At 39.2% G+C, this 22,228-nt stretch overlaps 4 protein-coding genes across 15 annotated transcripts in view; 2 read left to right on the top strand and 2 right to left on the bottom strand.

The window, feature by feature from the left end:
• Positions 1 to 300: 300 nt before the first annotated feature.
• On the bottom strand, positions 301 to 3,701 carry pcmtl (l-isoaspartyl protein carboxyl methyltransferase, like). Of its 7 annotated transcripts, none has more exons than XM_034858860.1 (9): positions 3,594 to 3,701; positions 3,277 to 3,418; positions 2,326 to 2,430; positions 2,153 to 2,184; positions 1,930 to 2,034; positions 1,727 to 1,847; positions 1,552 to 1,637; positions 1,176 to 1,345; positions 301 to 987 (listed from the first exon to the last, which is right to left on the bottom strand). In XM_034858860.1, exons 2-9 carry the CDS (start codon positions 3,398 to 3,400, stop codon positions 975 to 977), a joined length of 756 nt encoding a protein of 251 aa, XP_034714751.1. In that variant the 5' UTR covers positions 3,401 to 3,418; positions 3,594 to 3,701; the 3' UTR covers positions 301 to 974. The 7 variants fall into 7 exon arrangements, with proteins under 7 accessions (XP_034714751.1, XP_034714752.1, XP_034714749.1 ...); XM_034858861.1 differs by having other exon boundaries at positions 301 to 951; XM_034858858.1 differs by having other exon boundaries at positions 301 to 951; positions 3,283 to 3,418.
• Positions 3,655 to 6,152, top strand: ccdc32 (coiled-coil domain containing 32). 3 transcript variants are annotated; one of them, XM_034858873.1, is made up of 4 exons: positions 3,655 to 3,870; positions 4,196 to 4,455; positions 4,930 to 5,083; positions 5,423 to 5,617. In XM_034858873.1, the coding sequence occupies exons 2-4, from the start codon at positions 4,209 to 4,211 to the stop codon at positions 5,610 to 5,612; spliced, it is 591 nt and encodes a 196-aa protein (XP_034714764.1). In that variant the 5' UTR covers positions 3,655 to 3,870; positions 4,196 to 4,208; the 3' UTR covers positions 5,613 to 5,617. The 3 variants fall into 3 exon arrangements, with proteins under 3 accessions (XP_034714764.1, XP_034714765.1, XP_034714763.1); XM_034858874.1 differs by having other exon boundaries at positions 3,664 to 3,896; positions 5,423 to 6,152; XM_034858872.1 differs by having other exon boundaries at positions 3,788 to 3,896; positions 4,191 to 4,455.
• Positions 6,153 to 11,546: 5,394 nt separating this feature from the next.
• On the top strand, positions 11,547 to 13,899 carry prlh2r (prolactin releasing hormone 2 receptor). Its single transcript, XM_034858838.1, has 2 exons — positions 11,547 to 12,481; positions 13,182 to 13,899. The coding sequence occupies exons 1-2, from the start codon at positions 11,567 to 11,569 to the stop codon at positions 13,458 to 13,460; spliced, it is 1,194 nt and encodes a 397-aa protein (XP_034714729.1). The 5' UTR covers positions 11,547 to 11,566; the 3' UTR covers positions 13,461 to 13,899.
• A 4,188-nt stretch (positions 13,900 to 18,087) lies between these two features.
• Positions 18,088 to 22,228, bottom strand: part of bahd1 (bromo adjacent homology domain containing 1) — a 29,206-nt gene continuing 25,065 nt past the window's right edge. For 3 of the 4 annotated variants that reach the window (XM_034858767.1, XM_034858768.1, XM_034858769.1), the window contains exon 7: positions 18,088 to 22,004. In XM_034858767.1, the coding sequence (XP_034714658.1) occupies positions 21,812 to 22,004 (193 nt within the window). In that variant the 3' untranslated portion in view covers positions 18,088 to 21,811. The remainder of the gene's footprint in view (positions 22,005 to 22,228) is intronic. The other variant, XR_004654873.1, reaches the window with a different exon arrangement.

Genomic DNA, 22,228 nt, shown 5'->3' with positions numbered 1-22,228 from the left:
TATATTTTGTTTTGGAAGAGAATCTATTGAGAGTAAATAGGGTTTTCTGTGAAAAACTAAAACATTTTTACTGTAAAGCCATTTTGTCTATCCAGTATTTTAGGTGATCTAGAAATAAGTCTTGTGCCACTTAAGTAATTAAAAAAAGAATGAGGACGTTACCTCCGGCAGATAATACTGACAATTTTTGCCTTCTTTCCTGTGTCCTACACTCATTAAAATATTAAACATTCCTTCCGTTATCTCTCACTCACCCATATGTATTAATTTTCAGTAGAAAAATGAAAACGATAAAATATAAATTTAGATGGTTTTTATTAATAAACTTACAAGTGTATACATCAATAGCTGTGGACAGGTAGTTTCAAAAAAATAATTTCTGGCTAAATGTCAAACAGGACATATCCTAAACATACAGTATAGGAAGCCAGCAAGTTTTTATCATCACATATATATTACTTTGTTAAATTGCTGGATTGTCATTTAACTTCCTTGACTTGTACTTGCATTTGTCTTTATGTGTTACAGCATTCATGGCCAAAGCTTTCCCGTTAGATTATCTCATGTGAATTACCCACAGGCATCCAGAAGAACACATACTGTAGCTTCTTAAGCTTTAATTGAATTTGTCTCATAGCTGAACTTCACTGACTTACCCAAAAATAATGCAGTGAATCACTTAGATCTCAGACAACATTTTTATGACATCCACAATATCCTTACCACTCTCTACCTGACTTAAAGGATTCTGGGAATAAGGTCATCAGTTCAGCGGTGGTCACTCACTGTTTATCACTCTTGAAAGACAATCTGGTCAGCCAAACAGAGCTAGATCCTCCTTGTAAGTTGCTAGGTGACGACCCAGCAGGGTGGGTGGCTGTTAAGACTGGAGCACAGTGAAACCATGAGGAGTGCTACGGGGTTGTGGAGATGCAGCACCAAGGCCATCTCCTGTAGGGGAAACCACACTGCAGTCAGAGCTCACCTCTGGGGAGAGAAGGAAGGACAGCATGTATATCATCAGGAACAAGCTACAGGAGGAGATAGATGTGACTCACGACGCACAAAACCCAGTGAAGATTACAGAGGCGCATGATGGAGGTTTGTCAGTACATAAAGTGGTTTTCCTTTATTGATTTTGGATTAAAAATGATAGGAGTGTTTTCGTGCAATACCCAGGCCACTGACGCCTCTTGTCAGTCAGGGGGATGTAAACCACTCCCATCAGAGCTCTCTTGAGAAAGGTCCCATCGATCTGCCGATCGTACTGTTCTAGCACCTGACTGCCACCGTCAGGGCCCACTGGGAGAACCAACCGGCCTCCAGGCTTCAGCTGCTCCAAAAGCTTTTACAATGAGAGGGCAGAAAACAGACAATTTACATGAGGTAAGTTCAGTTAAAGAGACAAATTAATGGTGGTCAGATGTACTGCAATGTGTTTCACCTTAGCTCTCTGTGCCGCCTTGTTTTAGGACTTTGGATGCTGAATAAGTGCATGATTTCTCTTATTTTATTCTATTTTCAAAAAATAAAAGCCATAAGCGTTCTTACAGCCTTAGGAATAGTAGCTGCAGCTGCACCAACATGAATGGCATCGTACGGCGCACCGTCTGGGTGACCAAGCCTTCCATCTCCCACTGTGGACAGATGTAGGTTTGACTTTTATAGTCTTGTCATAGCTGTGCAACATCAAAATTTGATAGATGGAAGTCCTCTCCTGACTCACCGACAAGTTTGACGCGTCCAGAGGTGAGGAGTTCTGGGTCGTCAGCTTGCACATTTTTTATTGACATTTGAACCAGTTCATCGATGTGTTCAATGCCAACCACTCTACCACTGGGTCCTGTCTACAAACAGAAAAATGCAGCTTTTGCCCCCTTAATATATGTTTTTTGTGTCAACTGGTAGGGAACTTTATGCAGAACTTACCATCCTTGCAAAGCAGGCAGTGAGATATCCACTTCCTGAACCCACATCAAGTGCTGATGCCCCTTCAGTTAGTTTGTCACTTAACAGCTCCAAAGCATGAGCATGCTGTCAAACCAGGCCAATAGGAAAATAAACAGACAATCTTGTGTATGTACCTAAGTGAATTATAGTTCACCTTAGGAAATCCGCTCACACCTCCAAGCAGTTCAGTGTTGTAACTCACCATGTGCGGTGCACTGATGGTCGCCCTGTAGCCTGTCATAAGAAAATACACAGTCACAGCACACATCTATGCTCATGAAACAGCTATTACTCTACAACAGACTGTATTCGCTCAAATACCAGTTACTATATTGATAGGTGTATAGTTCTGTAAAGAGTGACTGGAATGAATACCTATGGATTGAGGAGAGTCTGCATAAGGATAGTCTATGGTGTAGAGCCCTCTGTCTGTTGCCAGCATGGCATCAAACACTCGGTCGCTGCGTATCACCTCGTGATCTGGAGGAGAAAGGAAGAAGCAATGACACGGAGCTGAACTGGAAATTGTGAAATGTGTGCAAGATGAGCTTGACGTCTGTTTCCTGATGGATTTGTTTCCCTTTAACGTGAAGGGAAAAAGTAATTATTTCAGGCTTTTAGAAGAGCAATATGAGAACGAACACAAAGTATTGGGTTGATATTCAAGGCTAGGTGGTACACCAATATATATAGTTTTTTGTTTTAAAAATGGTGTGGGTATTTCGGTCATCATGATATAACGTACATTTTATCTTTTTCTTGTCTAAACGCTGCATTACAGTTCAGTTATGTATTTTACACATGCCCACTCATTTCAACAGGTTGAATTCACAAATGAAAGAACAAAAGGATAAATTTAAATCTTTTTAGCAATTTCCCTTTCCAATTTTCTTATAAATGCTATTGTTTACATTTTACCTTTAACTAAAGCTTTTCTATTTTCCATTTTAATTTCAATTTTACTTTCCAATTGCCACATCCATTTGTCATTAATCCAGTAGCCCTTTTCAGTTTTCCTTTTTGCAAAAACATTCAAATATGCCATAATTGTGAGTGACCATATAATAACGTGTCCTTTTAATTACATTTAAGGTATTACAATATAGCAGTAGTTTACATGTCCATTTTTATTTTATTTTTCTGACTTAAGTTAATAATTAATGGGTCTGTCTGCTTATCCAATATCCACATTATTGAGTATCACCATAGTTTATTTTAAATACAGTATCACAGCACCAGCTTCCACACTCAAAATATGTTTACATTTTGGACCTTGACATTTTGAGCCATAGACATTGTAATGTCAAAGACAACAGCCAATTATACCATTACCCCTCAGCCTGCTGATGAGTTCTGGGTGTGTTTTGCCACTGGACATCCACGCCATGGTCCGGGACAGCAGTACACCCATCGGGACTGCCACTACTGCCAGGCGCAAGGCTGCGAGCATGTCCTCCACTGAATCTCCCTGCAGTGACACGGTGATCAGCGCTCGCGACCCGGAATATATAGCATATGCATATATATTATTGCAATATCAACATATAATATAATAGAACAGTTTCCAGTGCTCATGTCAGTTGTTCAAATAGTCCGTACGCACGTAAAAAATAATTTAACAGAGGTCAGCAGGGATTGTTTACCTTGGTAGTTCGCAACTGTTTCTTCCTTCCTTCCAGCTGAGACAAACTTCCTGGCTCCCTACTGAGGGAAACACAGCGTCTGGCCAATAAGATGTGGACTGTCCAACACGAAGACCCAGAAATCCAATCACAACGCAAATCAGTTTGATGGGCAGCTGCAACGTCTAATCATATGACCCTAAATAAGGAAGTGGGCTCACGCTCAAAGATTGTGGATCATGGACACAGTTAGCTAGCTAGCGAGGCTAATCTCTATATACATACATCAGACGAAACGGTTAGTAAATAGATATTTTGACAAAGGTAAGACACATTTGTAATGTATTAGGATGACAAGCCGTTTTAAGAACATTTGAAATGCACAACAATAGTCAATACAGTAGGTTTTAGACACCAATTTAGCTAACTCAACGAAAAGTAAGTTAGTTAAAGCTCAGGTTTTGAGTGCGTCTAGCTAGTATTTGAAAATATGCGTAGTTACCTTTTCTGTTTTTTCGTCTGACTGTATCACGAACATACCTGTTTTAATGTTGCCGAAAGAACTAGGTCATCAACAAAATTGGGCTAACGCTAATTCATGTTGAAATGTCTTTCTTCCTCAGGCTGTACACCAGAATGATTGACGACTTTGAGAGCCAGGAGGCTCGGTCCAGCGGCGAGCTGTGGACCGAAATCTGCTCCAGTCTGCCGGAGGTAAAAGTGGAAGCAACCCCGGAGATCAACACGGAGTTCAAAGATTCATTCCAGCCAGCAGCACAAGTCGGAGTGCAGGTCAATGGACAATCAAATTGGACACATACCAGTTCTTCTATCGCCAAATGGGAACCCATGGAGGATTCTGAGAGCTACATAGCCAGTTTAGGTACAGGCATCCTTCTTGCCTCTTTCATGACTGAAGCTCAAATTGCCCTTAATCCACCTGGTTATAACATCCGTCACACATCCTCCTCAATCAACTTGTGTGGTAGATTGTGGGAATGATTTGATTTAGATGATTTCAAAATCCTGATAGATACTATTTTCTGACATTTTATACACTAAATGATGAATGAAGTCAATTAACTGAGGAAACAATCTTGAGATTAATAATGTAAATAATCCTATAACCCTAGACTTATTGACTATTTGATTGACTATACATGATAATAGAGGAACAAACTCGCATACCACCATGATGTTGCTGAAATAGCCAAACACGTTGGTATGTCTGTGGCACCCTGCTGTTTGTGCACTTTTAAAGTCAGACATTTCCCGCCCCTGACCCTCCATTCATAATTGTCAACATTTTGATTTAAGATACAAATACTGTATTTTTTTTGTCTACATTTTGGTGCAGAGAACCGCCTGAAGAAATTAAAGGGTCAGTCAAGTGATGTGACTTCCAGAGACATGTTGCGATCCTTGTCTCAAGCTAAGAAAGAATGTTGGGATAGATTTCTGCATGACGCGCAGACCTCAGAGCTCTTCCAAAGCGGTGACATGGATGAGAGGTAGGTTTGGATGGATTATGCTGTTAAACACACTGCCAGAACACAAGCATTAGGTTAAAGGTTATACTGCCAGAGGAACACTTCTATTCTCAATTTAACTTCTGGTCTGTTAAAAAAACATTTTAAGCCCAAGAAAAAACTGCATCCTCCTGACCACATTTGATTATTTATTCTAATGTTGAATTTTGCAGGAATAGCTCCATCTGCTGTTCTTTGACTGAGGCAGGATATGCTTTAAATGTAATAGAGTTTGTGTAATTTGCTTATCCAGACAACAGAATTAGTGGAAAAGACCTAATTCTTATTGCCTTCTGTCTTTTGTGTACCGTCATTCCCTAGTGCTCTTGAACACTTCAAGAGGTGGTTGATTCCTGAGAAGGTGGCCATCAGCGCAGAAGAGCTGGAATATCTCCTAAAGCCGTCTCAGAATAACAAACCAGCTGAAACAAACCAAACACAGAACGAAGAGGACATGGAGGGAGAGACGCACAATGCAGAGGAAGATGACGCTCATAGCCCGGAGAAATAAATGTGTTAAAATAACACTGTAAAAAGAACTAATTACGCATGCATTCAGAAGCAGTGATTTGTTCCCCTGATGCTCATTTTGAGCATTATATAATTATATTGAGTATTATATGATAGCAGTGTTATGGCCAAAGCTTTTGTTAACAGCGGTCAAAGAAGCAATTATAGACCCTCATCATCCTCTGTTTCCCCAGCAACTGAATGTTAAGTACTTATTCATTCCTTGTTTTTAACCACATCACACCATGAAAATATATAATTGTAGTTTCCCAACTGGCATCTGGTCTGTGTAGTGACTCCCATCATCTGTTACAAGAATGGCTCTTTACTTTGAATACATATCAAGGTTAATGAAGGACCACATGCAGTACTATGTTGTAAATGAGACGTCTTGCCGACGCTTTTACTTTTGGAAAACTGATATTGGTGACAGTAGGAATGCTCTGTGATATATTCCTGATAATGTTGTGTAACATGTTTATTTTTACCATGTTGATTTTACAAGTGAAGTTTTACCCAGGTTTCAATAAAAAGTCGAATTCTGCTCATTTGTCTGCACATAAAGTGAAGCAAATGCACTGTTTTATTTAGCTAGGTAGTTAAGGTACAATTTTAAACTTGGAATAATCTCAGACACATTTGTGTTTACTCTTGTGCGTCTATCTTTGTGAGGACCAATGTGAGATCTAAGGTGTGAGGACATACTTGCAAAGTGAGGACTGTTTTAGAGTGACGGTGAGAAGAAAGTATAGTCCAGTTAACTTACGATAATTGACTTGGTTGTATATAGGTTTATGTAATCGAGGGCCCTCACAGGTACAGTATATAAGTAGAAATGGGTGTGTATTTGTGCATGCAGTATATGAGCAAACAGTGTAATGTGTAGTCTGCCTTTCTGACTGCAGTATCTTTAGATGGCGGCAACGAACATTTTATTCATGTACAAAGTGTGGTAAATCATGTGGGCTTAAACTAGGTAGGGATGCCACTGAGTTTCATTATGGTAATATAGGATCCAAAATTTTTTTTAAACTTGGCCCATAGATACTGAAAGGCAGCATCTGCTGCATTACGGTTGCTTGTTATATTAAATGTAACAAGTTACATTTAATATTAACTAAACTCCCCTTATAGACTGGAAATGTACAACACAAGAACGGCAAAGTTGATTAGTTTGACCTTGAGTTTACTGTACAGTTCAACTGCACTACAAACTAGATCCTCCAAAATGACGCCAAATTTAAATGAACACCTCAGTGTTCATGATAATATGATGTTGAAAAACAGCAACCATGGCTTTCTTATCTAATGTGAATCACTTTCAGATGAGGTCCCTGACATGAAAACCCAAATATCCTGCTGTCTATTTTTCAGGACCCAGAGGACTGAAAGGGTGAAATCAGCTGAACGCACCATTCCAGAGGGTTCTTTTTTATGATTTTTAGTGAGTGAAGTTAGTGAGTTGCCAACTCTGGAGGTCACAGAGCCGTGCTTAGTGGTCGTGGGTCAGATTGGAATGACATGATAGCGTGAAACAGGGAATGGCAGGAAATTGAAATTTGACTGGCTATCCTTGATGAAAATATAATTTCCATTTGTGGAAGGTGTTAAAGAAATCCGCCTGTGGTGTCCTCTGAGAAAAAGAACTTCAGCATCCCTATAACCCTAAATCATCCCTTGAAAAAAAGAATTATATATCAACTATATATAATTATATGTAATATATCAACAAAATTATTTATATTTCTATTACGTTAGTTTCCAATCAAATGCATTTTTGAACGAGGTTGAATCTTTGAAGGAAAATTAAACCACTTAATACCATTCAATATCAATTTGTGAGATGTACAGATGATGAATTGATCCATGTCTCTGTAATGTTTTTTTCTGATGCAGATTCCCCCTCTCCCATTGTACACAGCAGCAGCTCTGGCAACAATCTTCAATTGGTGAGTGTCATGGCTGTCCACAGAGACCCAAAAGGACCCACATGATCTGGATTAAGCTCTATGGTTGCAGTCACCCCACTAGGACAGCTCAAGGTCCCAGCAAGATAATTCCTGGAGAACAGAGATGGATGCTGATACTCCATCACCAAAGAAATTCCTCTCAGTAAGCCACCTTGTAAATAATTCTAAATCCTAGCAGCAGCTGCTGTTTAAGTTGCTTTTCACAAAAGCCACAGTCAAAACCTTTATTACCTAAACAAACACCTCTAAAAGATGAAAATATCCCTGCGCTGACCTAACCACCGGCGAGTTCTTTAAATATTAGGACTCGTCTTCTACGCAGCACTCCTGAAACTGGAAGACATCTGCAGGTGCTAATGACAGGAAACAGTCATCTCTGTGGGATTTCCAGCCAACCTGGGACACACTTTGACAGGTTTTGTCACGGGAAAGTGCCAGGTCACATGGACAGATATGTTGGACATATAGTATAATGGCAATCACGAGACCTGAGCAAGTGGAACTGTGACTGGAAAAAGGCACAAAGAAGCAGAATGTGACAACCTTCACATGAGGACACAGAAAACGACAGGAAGCAAGGTACACCAGAACATGGCAATCTTTTCCGCTTGAGGTCTCCACTCAAGTGTCAAAGATTGCTGCAAGACCCATTACCACCCAGGACAAAACATCAGTGTCAATAAGCGGATTGTTGCAACCAAGACATGACACATACAGGCAGTATGTGAAAGGAAAACTAACCAAATGGGGCTTTAAGCTTATTGAGTTTGCAGACAATAGCAGTGATTTAACAGTAAGCACTGTTTACACCTGAGTCTGCTTTTCCTTCAGAAGTAAGATTGCCTCATGACTCATGTCCCTTGTAATGACTCAGTAATGTCCCTAGTAAAAAATGAAATATCATTCATTGGTGAAAACTGCTACAAATGCCTATTCTACACCTAAACGTTTAGACTATTTGAAGGCATTTTTGCCATGAACATTACATTGGGGCTTGGGGAATTCAAAGGAATGGCCTCAAAACAGAGACCACAGTGGCCCCAGTACCCATAAATGGGTGCTGGGGCCACGGCAGGTCCGTGACTGGTGCCTGACCGGGCCGTGGCTGGAAAAAAATCCCCCATGATGACAAAGTGTGTGGTGACGCACATCTGTTGTTTGTTTGGTTGGAAAATGACGTGTGGCATCTCTGTAAATGCGTGTCTTGGTAATAAGAATTGTCAATGAATTACTTGTTGTCCAAGAGTTTCAAACTTAAATTGGATATGACAATCCGTTTATTTAAAGTAAACAAAAGTAATCAAACATAATAACTGGTCTTCTTTTAATCTTTATTCTACACTTAACCACGATCAAAAAGCTGTGACCTTGCTGTGCGCAACACAGCTGAACCAATTAGGCCACATTTAAATAAACTTTTACACCTCCAGCTTCACACGCTGGTCAACCAATGAAATGGCTCCAGCAGTGTGCATGGAGCGGACTGATAACACCCCTACGCTCTGTGTGAAAGAACTGTTGCAACAGGAGTTCTATCCACCAGTGGGAGCAGTGATTATGGACACTAAAGCCATTTCTTGCCCTGAGAAATCAATTAATGTGTAGCCTACTGTACTGTACAGTATGGTGGTAAATTGCATCCTTGTTCCGATGTCTCCATACCTATAAGAATAATTTGCATCTATTAATCCAACTCAAATGCAAAATAATTACTACATCTAGAAGCAATGAACTTTTATTGCTGAAAAGGTCATCATAATTAGAAGCAAATACTGTGCAACAAAACAGAGTGCTACATTTGGTTGCATTGACGGTGACCATTATTTTTTACAAACTTGATTTGTTCTTATACTGTGGATTTTCCAAATTTGCAAAACAATAATGATAAATAATTTTACAACTGCTTAAATCTTTCCCATGTCTTCCGATCCATAGAAATGTTCATCATATTCACTATAAGCCCTCTGTTACATTGGTCCTATGCTAATGAATTCTGTCCTGAATACCCTTTGGAGATACACACTTAATAAATCTTTTTTCTTTTTTTTTTTGCAGCTCTTGCACCAAGACTCACAATTTTTAAATTAGTTTTAGTTTTCATAAATATTTAAGATGTGTACTGATGGAGAAGGGTCGTGGTTTGTCCCTTAATGGTTCAATTTAGTTTCTGTTCCCTAATGTTGGCTTGTGGGTGTGTTTGCTTAGAAAGTGGCCTCATTATAGAAAAAATTTCAAAGCTGGAAATTTACCATCACAAAAATTATTCAGGGATAATAATTAAGTTAACATCAGCTCTGCCACTCAGTTGATATGTATAGTACAAGGTACATTTAAGATAACACAAGTGACAATATAGGGGAAATAATGTCATCAAATGTGTCAGGATCACTATAAATTGACTATATAAAACCACAGACACAGTAAAAGTCCCCATAGGAAAATTATAGTGATCCCATGGCATTAACCCCCCCATAAAAACAAAAGAAAAGGTCGTTATAAAATCACATTTTATTACCAGAGTGGCTGTATAGTTCCCACGAGGAATATCGTGATTATGATTGTTCATTGCGGGTGATGACAAGCCATCTTGCTGGAGGTGACTCACTCACATGAACACTGTATTCTGCGAGAGAGCGAGAAAGAGCTCACCTCACCTTCTGAAGCAGAGCGGGCTGCAGTGAAGGGGTGAGGCTGCACAACAGTGGGACTGCCTGCGGACAGAGGACACAAACAGATCCCGAAAGTCATTCGAATGGCTTACTAGCATCTCGTAGAGGTATTTATCTTTTAATTGATACTTTAAATGTATGCAATCTGATAACTGTCAAACTTGCATCACCTTTTTTTAAAGAAGAAATGGTTGTTTAATAACAAGATTGAGTTGTATTTTGTGTATTAGGGGCAGATTAAGCTTTATTTAAAAAAGCTAACAGATGTGTGTGAAATGTATGTTGTTTGTGCAAATAATTGGTCAATGCAATGCAATGAGCTGAATCGGCGTGAGGAAAGGGACCTATTGCTTGTCATAGTGGACATGATCAAACCGATCCTCCATGAGAAATTCAGGTGATTTAGTAAAAGAAAAGTAACATTGTGACAAAAGGAATGGACAGGAGGTCTCTGCTCAATTGCTTTTAGAACTATTTGGAATTTGCATTTGTTTTGTAGATAAGTTTTTTTAAAGTGTGATCTTTTCTCTCTCTTCTTTTTTAATTTATTGATTAAGCTGTCAAAATGAGGATGCTCTACCAGTGATGATACCAAAAAGGTTTTTCTTCTTTTTAAAACAGCCCAAACATATTCATTTTATAGAAAAACAATTCAAGATCACTCTACACTGCTGTCATGGTTTTTGTTAATGAACCAAATATAAGTCCCAGCCATGAAAGATATTTTAAGCCTCTGCGAAAAGTAAAATAAATCAGCATCCATGCCCAGTTTAACGCATGAAATCTGACTGACTTCAGTGTAGATTCATTATACAGATGTTAGCAGATGTTAGGATGACAATCTTTATGAATCAGACTCTAAAGATGGTATTTTTGCTGTATATTTAAAGATGGAAATAAGAGACAAAAATAAGGTCCCATTGATTAAATGGATGAAGCAAAAAACGGTTTCCAAAGAATGAGATAGAAAAGATATAGAAGCAGAGTGAAATAAAATCTGAATGAAAAGAAGAGGGAGATAAGATGTCGTCGAGAGCATGCAGATGAAAGTAAATATGTATTCTAATTGAGGAGGACTTACAAGCCCTGCAGCTTTTTAATGAGATTGACTAAAGAGACAAATTAGTGTCCCATCTTCAAAACTTTTAATCTCCATATCTTATCATAACATTAATATCTACTTGGGCACAATAAAAAAATACTTTCTATTGATAAATTGTGCCAATATTTGTAGGAAAATATGAAGTAAAATGAGGTATCATATGTGCAAAACATGTATAATTGTTGATTTGTTATGAATTCTGGCTCCTGCAGCTATGGACTTGGCGAAATCACTGAACCAATCCAGGGTCAACTCTTCTACTCCAGGCTCTTCTTTATCTCCATCCATGTCTGACTCTTCAAACACCTTCTCCTCCTCCTGCTGCAACTCTTCTCACCCCGTCTTCTCCACCTCCCCGTTCTCTGCCCCTTCCTTTTCTGGCCTGGAACTCCTGTCCGACCTGAAGCCCATCTTCATTCCTCTCTACTCTGTCGTGGTGCTGGTCGCCTGCTCCAGCAACCTCCTCCTGCTCTTTCTTATCTGGTACAACAAGAAAAGACACAACACCACGAACTTCCTCATCAGCAATCTGGCACTGGTCGACCTGGTCATGTGCATTTTCTGCATCCCTGTGACTGCATCTTATGCTTTTGACCAACGTGGCTGGGTGTTTGGTCCCCACATGTGTCATTTTGTCACTGTCATGCAGTCTGCAGCTGTCTACGCAGCGGTCCTGTCCCTCATGGCCATCGCGGTGGATAGATATGTGGTTGTGGCTTATCCTATTCGCAAAAGAGCAGGGTGCCAGTTCTGCTGGGGTCTGGTGGTCCTGATCTGGCTGTCCTCTCTGGCTTTATCTACACCTACAGCACTTCACACCGTCCACCTTGACCTGCGTGCTGCGGGGCTGCAGATGACAGTGTGTGAGGAGTTCTGGGATGGCCAGGAGCGAGGCCGCCTCATCTACTCCTGTTTCATTCTATTCTTCTCCTACTTTCTTCCACTGGCTGCTGTCTCCATTTCCTACTGTGCTATAACCCATCATCTGAAGCAGAGGACCATGTCAGGCTTGACGGCGTTTGAAGAGTTGAGATCTGCGAGGGCTGCATGGAGCAGACGGAGGAGGAAGACCTTCTACCTGCTGCTGGTGTCTGTCCTTTGTTTTGCCTTCTCGTGGCTTCCCTTACAGGTACAGATGAATGGAAAAGAGAGACAGATGATTTGATGGATTTGCTACATGAAGACACGATTATATTAGAATAGCACTCGGAGAACGCAGACCTCCGCCAAGGCCATGCCCTATCTCGCAATGTTAACAAAAGTAAAAAATATTTCCTGTACCCACCCTTTTGATGTGGATCTACTCCAGAATTGTTAGTGCGTTCTTTTTTCCCATGCTACACCAGTCCACCAAGATTAATTAAAATCGGACCTGTAGGCCTATAGTTTTAGGTTCTAGTTGGACATTGATAAAACTGCTTAATTGTTTCATTGCTGCAAGTTAGATGAGAAGATCAACAATGTAGCCACTCTTCAGAAGAGGTACTTATCTTTGTTTTTTTTATCCTCTTCCTCTCCAAAGCTGACCGTTAATGTCCTTTCTCAGCGCTTGGCGACCATTACTTAAACATAGCCACACTGACAAATACAGAGAGATTTGTGGAGCTGAGAGTCTAAATTAACTTTGTATCAATTAATTTGGCAATGGCTTGAATGTAACAGACGATCATTATTATAACGTAGTTGTTCACTATAGCTTTAAAGTGTAGGCTATTTCCCAAAATGTATAACTATTCCTTTAATATAACAAATTCCTTAAGGAAATACATTTTGGAAATGATTATCAGATGACTTTTTCCTTGTATGCTAAACATTGCTTAACTTCACAGGTGGTGAATCTGATCCGTGACCTGGACACAGACTTCTCTATCTTAGGGAAGAATTACGTGAACATCATCCAGGTGTCAACTCACCTGCTCGCCATGAGCTCCGCCTGCTACAACCCTTTTATTTACGCCTCATTGCATGACAAGTTCCTGTCCTACCTGTGCCGCAACTTCCTGTCCCGAAGGAGAAGAAAAGGAAAGGACGGGGGTCAATTGTCAAGCATCCTGACAATGTCACACAGAGTGCAACGCTTTCCCACCTCCACGACTATGGCAGATTGATGAGGTGCTGTTGTAAATAACGGCATACCTCAAGACAACTACGCTTTACATGTTGTTTTGGTTGAATACTCACAAGAATGATGTCCGCTAGTGTATTCCAGGGTTTCTTCTCCACTCCAGTTTTAATCTGAATATTGTCAGTCTTCATACTGACAGGCAAATTGACTAGGCTATAAAGAAATTCCATTTACAGCACACCGAAACTTAGTTAACGCTTTCATAAAGTAGCCACGGTTTGTACAGCATAGCAGTCACAAACAAATACAGTCGCCGTCTCTTTGACTGAATTTCTACAGATGTAAAAATGTTAGCCTGTTTTCAATTGAAAGATATACAGTATGAGTGTAATGATTAATATTTTAACAAATGTATAGGCTACTGAAAGTCTATTTAGATCTGAAAATATGCCATTGTGGTTTTAAAAATGTATTTTAAACAGTGAATTTGCCTTTTTCTTTGCAAAAAATACACAATCAATTACATAGCTTGCTGTTCTAGTCTAAATGTTTAGTTGCCATTCTTGTCCACTTTAACTGATAGTATATTAGGATAATTGTGTGTATTACATGTGTTTTCTATTTCATTCTGTTGAATTTCATTGTTTAAACAGGGTTATTTAAAGCAACGTTCCCTCTTCATTAATTTGCTGGTTGTGTGATATAACAGGAACATGAAGTGTTTCTGTGATAATGAAAGAATCATATATTTGTCATTCACTTTGGTGTTGAGCCACTTCTGCCGTCACTGACACTTGATGAACAAAACGCAGCGAAATCTGCAGCTGTTTAAATATCAACCTTTACAGGGTTGAGAAAAAAAGCATTGTTCATTGTAAAACAGTAAAGAGTGAATACATGTTTGATAGCATTTCATGAATAGAGAAATAAAAGGTTACAACTTCATTGAGCCACGATCTGACTTCCAGGTAAATGCAAATGATGAGTTAACTTGTGGGGAATTTGTTTTACAGAAGGTGTTTATTTAAATATTGTTCAAGCTGTACCACTTGAATCACTAGTAGGCTTGTTACTGATTGGGCTTTGAGCACCAACAGCTCAGAGCATTTCTGCTGGAAGATGACTCACTTTACCTGAAAACAACCATTCGAGTGAGTAATGCACCATTGCAGGAGTTCTCAGAATTTTACAACCCGCCACCTTGTTAGTAAGTCCTGAAGTTGTCATGAGCCCAGCCATTAGAGAGCTATCAAATTTCCATGCACGCAAGAATGGCATTGTTCTATAGTTCCTCTCCCAAGAGCATGAATAGAGCTCTAAATTAGAGAATGTGGAAAGTGTGCTATATTTTAAGATGTTTTTATAAAGAAATTAGTGGTCCTCTAATAGTGTATCTGAAGTCACTTTCCCCAAATTCAGCCTTGGTGCAGAATTACAGCTAACATAGAGCCAGTCCCACAATAAGCTTCCCTGCCATTTCTGTGCATGTAGCTATTGATGTCTCTCTTTCATGGGCCAACATTTCTCATGGGCGGGAGGGCCAAATTCTCTTATGACTTCATAAGGAACCAGATTCCAGATCGGCCCATCTGAGCTTTCATTTTCTCAAAGGCAGAGCAGGATACCCAGGGCTCGGTTTACACCTATCGCCATTTCTAGCCACTGGACAACCAGCCACTAGACAATAGTGTTGTTGTGATGTCTACTCTTACTGTTTGATGACACACAAAAGTAGCAAAATAGCAATCAACAAACAAGACAATTCTGCAATTACATTGCAGGGCATTTTGACTGGGAAGAAAACCCTTTACAGGCTTTCATTTGCTTTTATAGTATTTTGATTCTCTCTAGGCTCACAAGGCTTTTAGAAAAAAAACACAACCTGTGGAGTCAAAGCTTTACCTGGAGATGCACTGCAGGCAGAATTTTGCCAAAAACGACGACAGAATAATTAGTGAGTGTTTCAATGGAGCATGAAAATCCTAAATGCCAGATAAGTAATGGCATATGTTTTCTTCTTCTGCCTCCATGTAAACAGACCAAAAAAGAAGCAGGGAAAACAAAACTGCTCTGAATAAACCAGAAGTATTCAGCTCAAGCTCTTGCATAAGTTGTTCAAAACATTGTCATATTTATACTTCTAACAACATAACATTCAGAATGGGATGCAAATCTTCTCATAAATTTTGCAGAAAAAACAATAGCCAGAACAATCTGAAACTTTGAAGCCACTGTCAGGTGAACCAGTACATTACTAGTGTGTACAGCTGTACAGGGGGAAGGAAAGGTACAAAAGATATAGGAGAGTGGTGCAAAATTGGAATGAGTCAGTCTGTCTGCCTTGCAGGTGTGCAATTTAAACCCTCAAGACCTCTACTGGCATAGCTTATGTTCTCAGCACAGCTCATGTAGATAGTCCACATGACACGGAAAATCCAGTTTGAAACAATTTCCACCTGTTACGACACATGGGAAAATCTCGTGTTTGAGAGGCTTGGGGGTAAAGTATTTTTTCCCCTCTAAAATATATTGTTAAATTATGTTTAAACAATGGTGAACGGCTATTGATTGAACTGGTCACAGCTTTAACTGCTTGTTATCAACAAAAGCAGTGGTTCCCCTTTTTTGTATGAGGTACAACCACGCCTCTATCAGATGAGTTGAAGTAGCTTCAACATCCATCATGTGATACCAGATGTACGATAATGTTTGATAATTTTGCCTCTGTAAGATGTAGGATCAATAATGCCAAAAGTACCATAATGTAGATAATTTGACCAATTAGTTGGTTGTATTCTGAGCTTGTAAGCATGGCTGTCTCTCTCCTCTGCCGGACACACAGACAGCAACTCAGAGGTGGAGCTCGAACTGTTGTTTGAATGCACCAGTAGGCCCAGTTACTTATTTTATTAGCTTAGGGCCTTAAAGGCAGTGTTGGTAACTATTTCCATATACTGTACATATTGTTATAAATTGTTTGAAATGGTTTGCAATAAATAACTTATGGGCATATCCATTGCTTTTGGCTTCTTAATCTTCTCTGTTTGCATGCTAACAAGGTTTTATGTACTCTCAATCGCAACAACTGACTCCGGCCATTGTCTGTCCAGTCATCAGCTTGTAGCTAATTATGTTTAGTGGGACAAATAAATTACTTACGCTCTGCAGAAGTATCATCTTTGGATGCAAGTAGGCCTACCCCTGGTTGGGAGGTTGAGAATAAATAATTAAAAGGACATGCCGAGCATAAACTGGCTGTCACAGAAAACTGCAACAGGAAATTCAGAAGTCAGAGCGGCAAAGTCATAAACAAACATTCCATGCACAACTCATTAGGAACACACACACGCACACTCACGCACACGCACACGCACACACACACACACACACACACACACACACTCACACACACACACGCACACACACACACAGAATTAAAGCGGCTGGCTTTTCTTGGAGTCTTTTCCCACACATGCTTGCTGTAAATGATTTACCTGCTCATGCCATTGAACACCTGATTGAGTAGTGCTAGAAGCCTCATACATATTCATCAGAGGTCTGATTGTTGAAGTTTGATGATTTACGTATCCTTGTGTCTGCTTTCAAGATGCTCATGCTCTTGTTTTTCCTGTCATAATCTATGCAGTGTAAGATTGTTGGGAAGGAGATGAATGAATTAAAAAGAAGAAACAAAGGGAAAAGGCTAAAAGCATTGAAAAGAAAAGAGTAATTTTGATTTATATAGATGAAAAAAGTTATGTAAGCTTTTTTCTTTAACTTTAAATGCGAATAAATATATTTTACATTCCTTAAATTCCGGTTGTCTTCAAGTAGCAGGAAGGCAAGTTTGGTTCTCCTTTCATAGCTGAAAGTGTTAAACAGAGGCAACAAAAGGAGCCAGTACATACATCTACATATGTTTCTTATTAAATTATCTATAAAGAAACAAACAGGCAATAAACAGGTGGTCGCATGGTGGTTGAGAGCTAGATGTGAGAATTGATCAAACACTGACAAATATTATGTTTGTAATGTGAATACAGATTCTAACTTCAAATGTCTTTCTGGTCTTCTATGAACCTTACAATACAATATTTGGCACATACATATTAAAATTATTCTTTGAAACTCATTAAAATCTTTGCTATGATCACTTTGATGACTGTATTTGGTAACCAGTCAGATATAAATATTGATTAAGTGAGCCCCCGTGTGGGCAAAAACTATAACTACAGCTCTCGACCTGGCTATTATTTGCCAATTAAACTAAACATAAATTTACACTACCGGTCAAAAGTTTGGGGTCACTCACAAATTTCCATTGGACTCCATTATAGACAGAATCCCAGCTGAGATCAGTTGCCTTGTTTTTTTTAACCAGGGCAGCAGTTTCCAGATTACATTATGTGCTTACATAATTGCAAAAGGGTTGTTTAATGTTTTCTTAGTTAGTTTTTTAAAATAATATCAGATTAGTAAACAAAATGAGCATTTGGAACATTGGATGAATGGTTGCCGATAATGGGAAATGTAGATATTGCATTAAAGATCAGCCACCCACTCAGATCAGCTGGTATCCATGTCTATAATGGAGTAAAATTGAAATTTGTAACTGACCCCAAACTTTTGACCGGTAGTGTATATACCATGAAAAATCTCCCACACACATGTTCAAACTCATATATTATTTTATTACAATTAAATAGTTTCTTATATTACAGAGGTCCATTTGAAACCATACAAATAATCTGTGCTATGATTAATATTTCCAAGATATTTAAAAAAGAAACGCCATGCAAAGAATAAGAACATAAATTCACATCAGAAGAATCAAAGTTTAGGTTTTTTTGTACACCTGGGAATGAAATTAAATTCATGTTTTAATACCATCTCTTCTCTTTTTGGTGCAAACATTTATTTGTGATTATTCAAGATCAGACCAGCATCATCTGGCAAAAATGAAAGGCATTTGGAAGGTGGGTAAAGTGAACAGCTCGTCCTTCTTATTGTGGAAAACGCTCAGAATATATACGGGTTAATGGGAACAGGCACAGAGGACCAATTAAGACATAAGTATCACACATCTTGATTAAACATAATTAGTTTGCTGAGTGATTCCTAGGGCCATAATATGAACTGTGTGTGGTTTCTAACTCTGATCCAGAGCACCCAGGGGGATTTTTAATTGCAGAACCAAATCAAACCAAATGAAAACCCAATTCTGCTTTGTTGGAGTGTGCTTCCTGTGTGGGCTTTACTGCTGTACATCCACCATCCATCTATATTCAACAACACATTTCAGTCTGGGAAAACAGCTATAGTTTTGATACAGTCCAATCACCTTCAGCTCTATTGTTTCCATTTCAGCCTATTAAATTGAATTAACCAATATGAACATATTTATCCGAGGAGGCTTATTGAAAGTCGAAAACGAAACCATTAATTCATTATAGTGAATTATATTTTTGTAAATTAACACACAAAAGTACTCCACCTAGAGAGTAAAGCAGAAGTAGGCAGGATGTGGGTATTTTCAAGGGACACTCCACCCAAAATGTTTTTGCCATCAAATACCCCCTGTGCTCTTAAGATGGCTGTAAATAGTTTGCAATTCATGTAGAACAGCTCTTGCTCTCTTGGACAGAAAGGATTCAAATGGTGGTTTCAAAGCAGAGTAAAAGACTTAAATCGTCTCAAAACACTCCTGCAGCATAATCCATTTCCTCACTGCCTGAAGCTCTGCCAGGAAGTTGTTGTGTCTTTTGTTTGGAACATAATGAGCATACAGATGGACAGCTGAGGGTTGGATTATGATGAAGAAGTGGATTAGAATAGTTTCTGTGGACATTTTGTACTTTTTGTCCACCGTGAAAACTTGTAACGACTGAAATTCATCACAACTGATGCGAATTCAAGCTGACTGCTAAAACTACAAACTCAATATTTCAGGAAATACAATTAGCGCTTATTTAGATAAGAAAATCAATACCACACTCATGCCTGTACGTTAAATATAGAGCTATGTCAAAAGACAGTAGGCTTAGCTTGCCATAAAGACTTCTTAAAGACATAAATAATTCTTCCAGACAGGTTCATTAGTGAGCTTTAGATGTACTGGTAGGAGGATTGTGTTGCCTTTCTGACAGAGCCAGCCTAGCTGTTTCCCCCTGCAGTCTTGACGCTAAGCTAGGCTAATCAGCTGATGGCTGTAGCGCCATACAGTATTTAACGTACAGGTAATGAGACTGGTATCAATCTTCTGATTTAACTCTCAACAAGAAAGTAAATAAGTGTATTTTCCCAAATGTTGAACTATTTCTTTTAACAGCCAAATATCTTAAACAGATCAATTTGAATTTGAATCAAAACTTGGGCAGCCGTTTGTCAAAATAAAAGGGTTGGTCAAGGATCAGTTTTGCCTTACAAATCACATTGGAAAATGAAAAGCATCTAGGAATCAAGATCAGCACACTAAGAAGCTTCATCATCCCAGACTGATATTGAGACACATTTCTACATGAAAGGCTGGGAATGTTCTATAAGGCAGCAAGATCAAGGGCACAGGCTAATGGCATGTAGGTTGAAATTATTGTAGCTTTTAGCATTTAAAGGTGAAGTGGCAAAGCTTTTGCATCTGAGGAGAAGTGACAGGCAAATGACAGGGAGCTGGGAGAGGCCAAGGTACGTTATGGTCCTGCAGGTTAAGCATCTCTGGTCCCATGTTAGCAGGTGTCATTCAAACTGTCTCTGAGATCCTTCTAAATGTGTCCTCAAATCTGCCGGAGGACTTCAACATCTCAACACAACATATAATAGGCTTGTAGTGGGCAAGCAAGCTCAATCAGTCACAGAAATCCTATTGCAAATGACTCACACACTTTTCATCTTAGACAGGCAGCTAAGAAGGAGAGACCTCCTTTCTAATCAGGAATGAAAGCCACTCATCTAAACCTCTATTCTTTAAAATAATCTTTAGAAAATAAATAATATTTTCTCAGTACAGAAATAAATACATATCTTCTCTCAAACATAGGAATGGATCGGATCATAAACACAGATCTAAATGCTACACTGAATACATTACTCACCATCTCATCGGTGAAGAAACAAGAATATAGGTGACTAACTGATGCCATCTGCCACAAACAGACACTCATCCAGATATATAAATGCAAATATTCAGTTAGCTGACACAGGAGTCATATCACACCTCTGGCAAACAGCTTTGAGAAAGTAAAATATTCCTCAGCATTGGCATTGCAAAAATGCTCTTAATGCTCAACTCATTGAATGTCTTTACACTGCGAAAATCAACTGATGTGTGCTTTCTCTGTAGAGTGCAGGTCTGTTACTTCATTGTAAAAATCACCACTCTGGTGAATTGCAGAGTTAAAGATATGACATAATAAGAGCTATTCTCTATAATTTCCTCAGAAAATCACAAAAGGTAAGAGCCAAAAGAACTTCCACATTATATTATTTGCTCTGCATATATACTTAATCAGTGGTAAAAAAGTTGAACTAAGTTTTTGAATCCAACCATTTTTTCTGATCAAGAATTTTCCTCAGAGTTTACTAGATAGACCTAAATAACAGAACTGTTTAAAACATTTGGAAAGCTAATTATCTTTCTTGATGAAAGTTAGACCTGTTTCAAGTCTTTATGCTAGGCTAACTGCTGCAGTGCACAGCTTGCCGTAGGTTCATATTCACCATACATAAGAGGGGCATAGATCCTCTCATCTAACTTTCAGCAAGAAAGCAAAAAAGCATATTTCCCAAAATACTATTCCTTACAAACACCTTGAACACAGATGTTCACTCTGGAACTTATCTGTCATATGTCTGTATGCAGCGACTTGCAGAGAAATCTAATGACGAATATATGAAATCTTCAGCCACTCAAGAGATCTCTTTGTTTCTTCTCAAGGCCCAATGCAGCACAACATGCCTCAGATTTTCTTTAGCTGTGGCGTATCATTGGGACACATTGAGTGTCTGATATCTGTTAGGCAGGCAGTAACATAATTCACATGTAACATCAAACCTCTCTTGATACCTATCAAATGTCACATTTCTAAGAGCTACAGTAGCATTTTCTACAGCAGAATATGTTCAGGGTTCTTCACGCAGCTGCTACGACATCATAGAGCCATGTATGATAAAGACCAATACACAGCCACATTAACTCTTATACAACATGTCAAGCCATTGCTCTTACTAAATAAATGTAAGTGTGAAGACGAGATTTCAAAACAAAATAAGCTCTCAATCCTTTATCCTGAAGTTCCAGTTCCTTTCACACAGGCAGCAGGTACGTATGTTGCTAATCAACGTGGAGAATGTATAAGATTATCTCACGTCCCGTAGCGTTGTGTCATGCCCCAACAGATGCTACTGCAGGTTCTTGAGGAGGCGTCCGTAGCGGAAGTCATAGACGTGACGACAGAAAAAGACCAGCTCTGGGTCGACGTCATCGGGCACACAGTGGTGGGTGGGCATGGCATTGCTGACAACAGGTGGCACCACGAGTGAGGCGACGCAGTCACGCACGCCCTCCCTACGGCGTTTTACCAAGGCACAAAATCTGGACAAGGCACAAATACAGCACATCAAACTCAAGCCCCTTCAAAAAGACATTCAGAAAAACACTAAAATGTCTTTGTAGCTTCAAACTGTCTGAGAACTGTGCAAAACCTGGCTGCTTTTTATGTCAAACATTATGCATTCTTTTGAGCTTCAAAAACCAGCACTGTAGGATTCTCTCAGCAGGTACTCTTTCAAAAGCAACATGTGAATTGCAAGAAATAT

The sequence above is a fragment of the Etheostoma cragini genome, chromosome 20, assembly GCF_013103735.1.
Source record: "Etheostoma cragini isolate CJK2018 chromosome 20, CSU_Ecrag_1.0, whole genome shotgun sequence".
Lineage (NCBI taxonomy): Eukaryota > Metazoa > Chordata > Actinopteri > Perciformes > Percidae > Etheostoma > Etheostoma cragini.
Note: the sequence above shows the minus strand (reverse complement) of the source record. Positions and strands in the feature narration are given on the sequence as shown.

Excerpts from the sequence above, each read along its gene's own strand:
- pcmtl (XM_034858861.1), bottom strand. The coding sequence starts at position 3,400 with ATGCTCGCAGCCTTGCGCCTGGCAGTAGTGGCAGTCCCGATGGGTGTA. Across the intron at positions 2,185-2,325 it reads AGACTCTCCTCAATCCATAG|GCTACAGGGCGACCATCAGT; the intron begins GTATTCATTCCA and ends TTCTTATGACAG. Across the intron at positions 2,035-2,152 it reads CCATCAGTGCACCGCACATG|CATGCTCATGCTTTGGAGCT; the intron begins GTGAGTTACAAC and ends CTGGTTTGACAG.
- ccdc32 (XM_034858874.1), top strand. The coding sequence starts at position 4,209 with ATGATTGACGACTTTGAGAGCCAGGAGGCTCGGTCCAGCGGCGAGCTG. Across the intron at positions 4,456-4,929 it reads GAGCTACATAGCCAGTTTAG|AGAACCGCCTGAAGAAATTA; the intron begins GTACAGGCATCC and ends ATTTTGGTGCAG. Across the intron at positions 5,084-5,422 it reads AGCGGTGACATGGATGAGAG|TGCTCTTGAACACTTCAAGA; the intron begins GTAGGTTTGGAT and ends GTCATTCCCTAG.
- prlh2r (XM_034858838.1), top strand. The coding sequence starts at position 11,567 with ATGGACTTGGCGAAATCACTGAACCAATCCAGGGTCAACTCTTCTACT. Across the intron at positions 12,482-13,181 it reads TCTCGTGGCTTCCCTTACAG|GTGGTGAATCTGATCCGTGA; the intron begins GTACAGATGAAT and ends TTAACTTCACAG.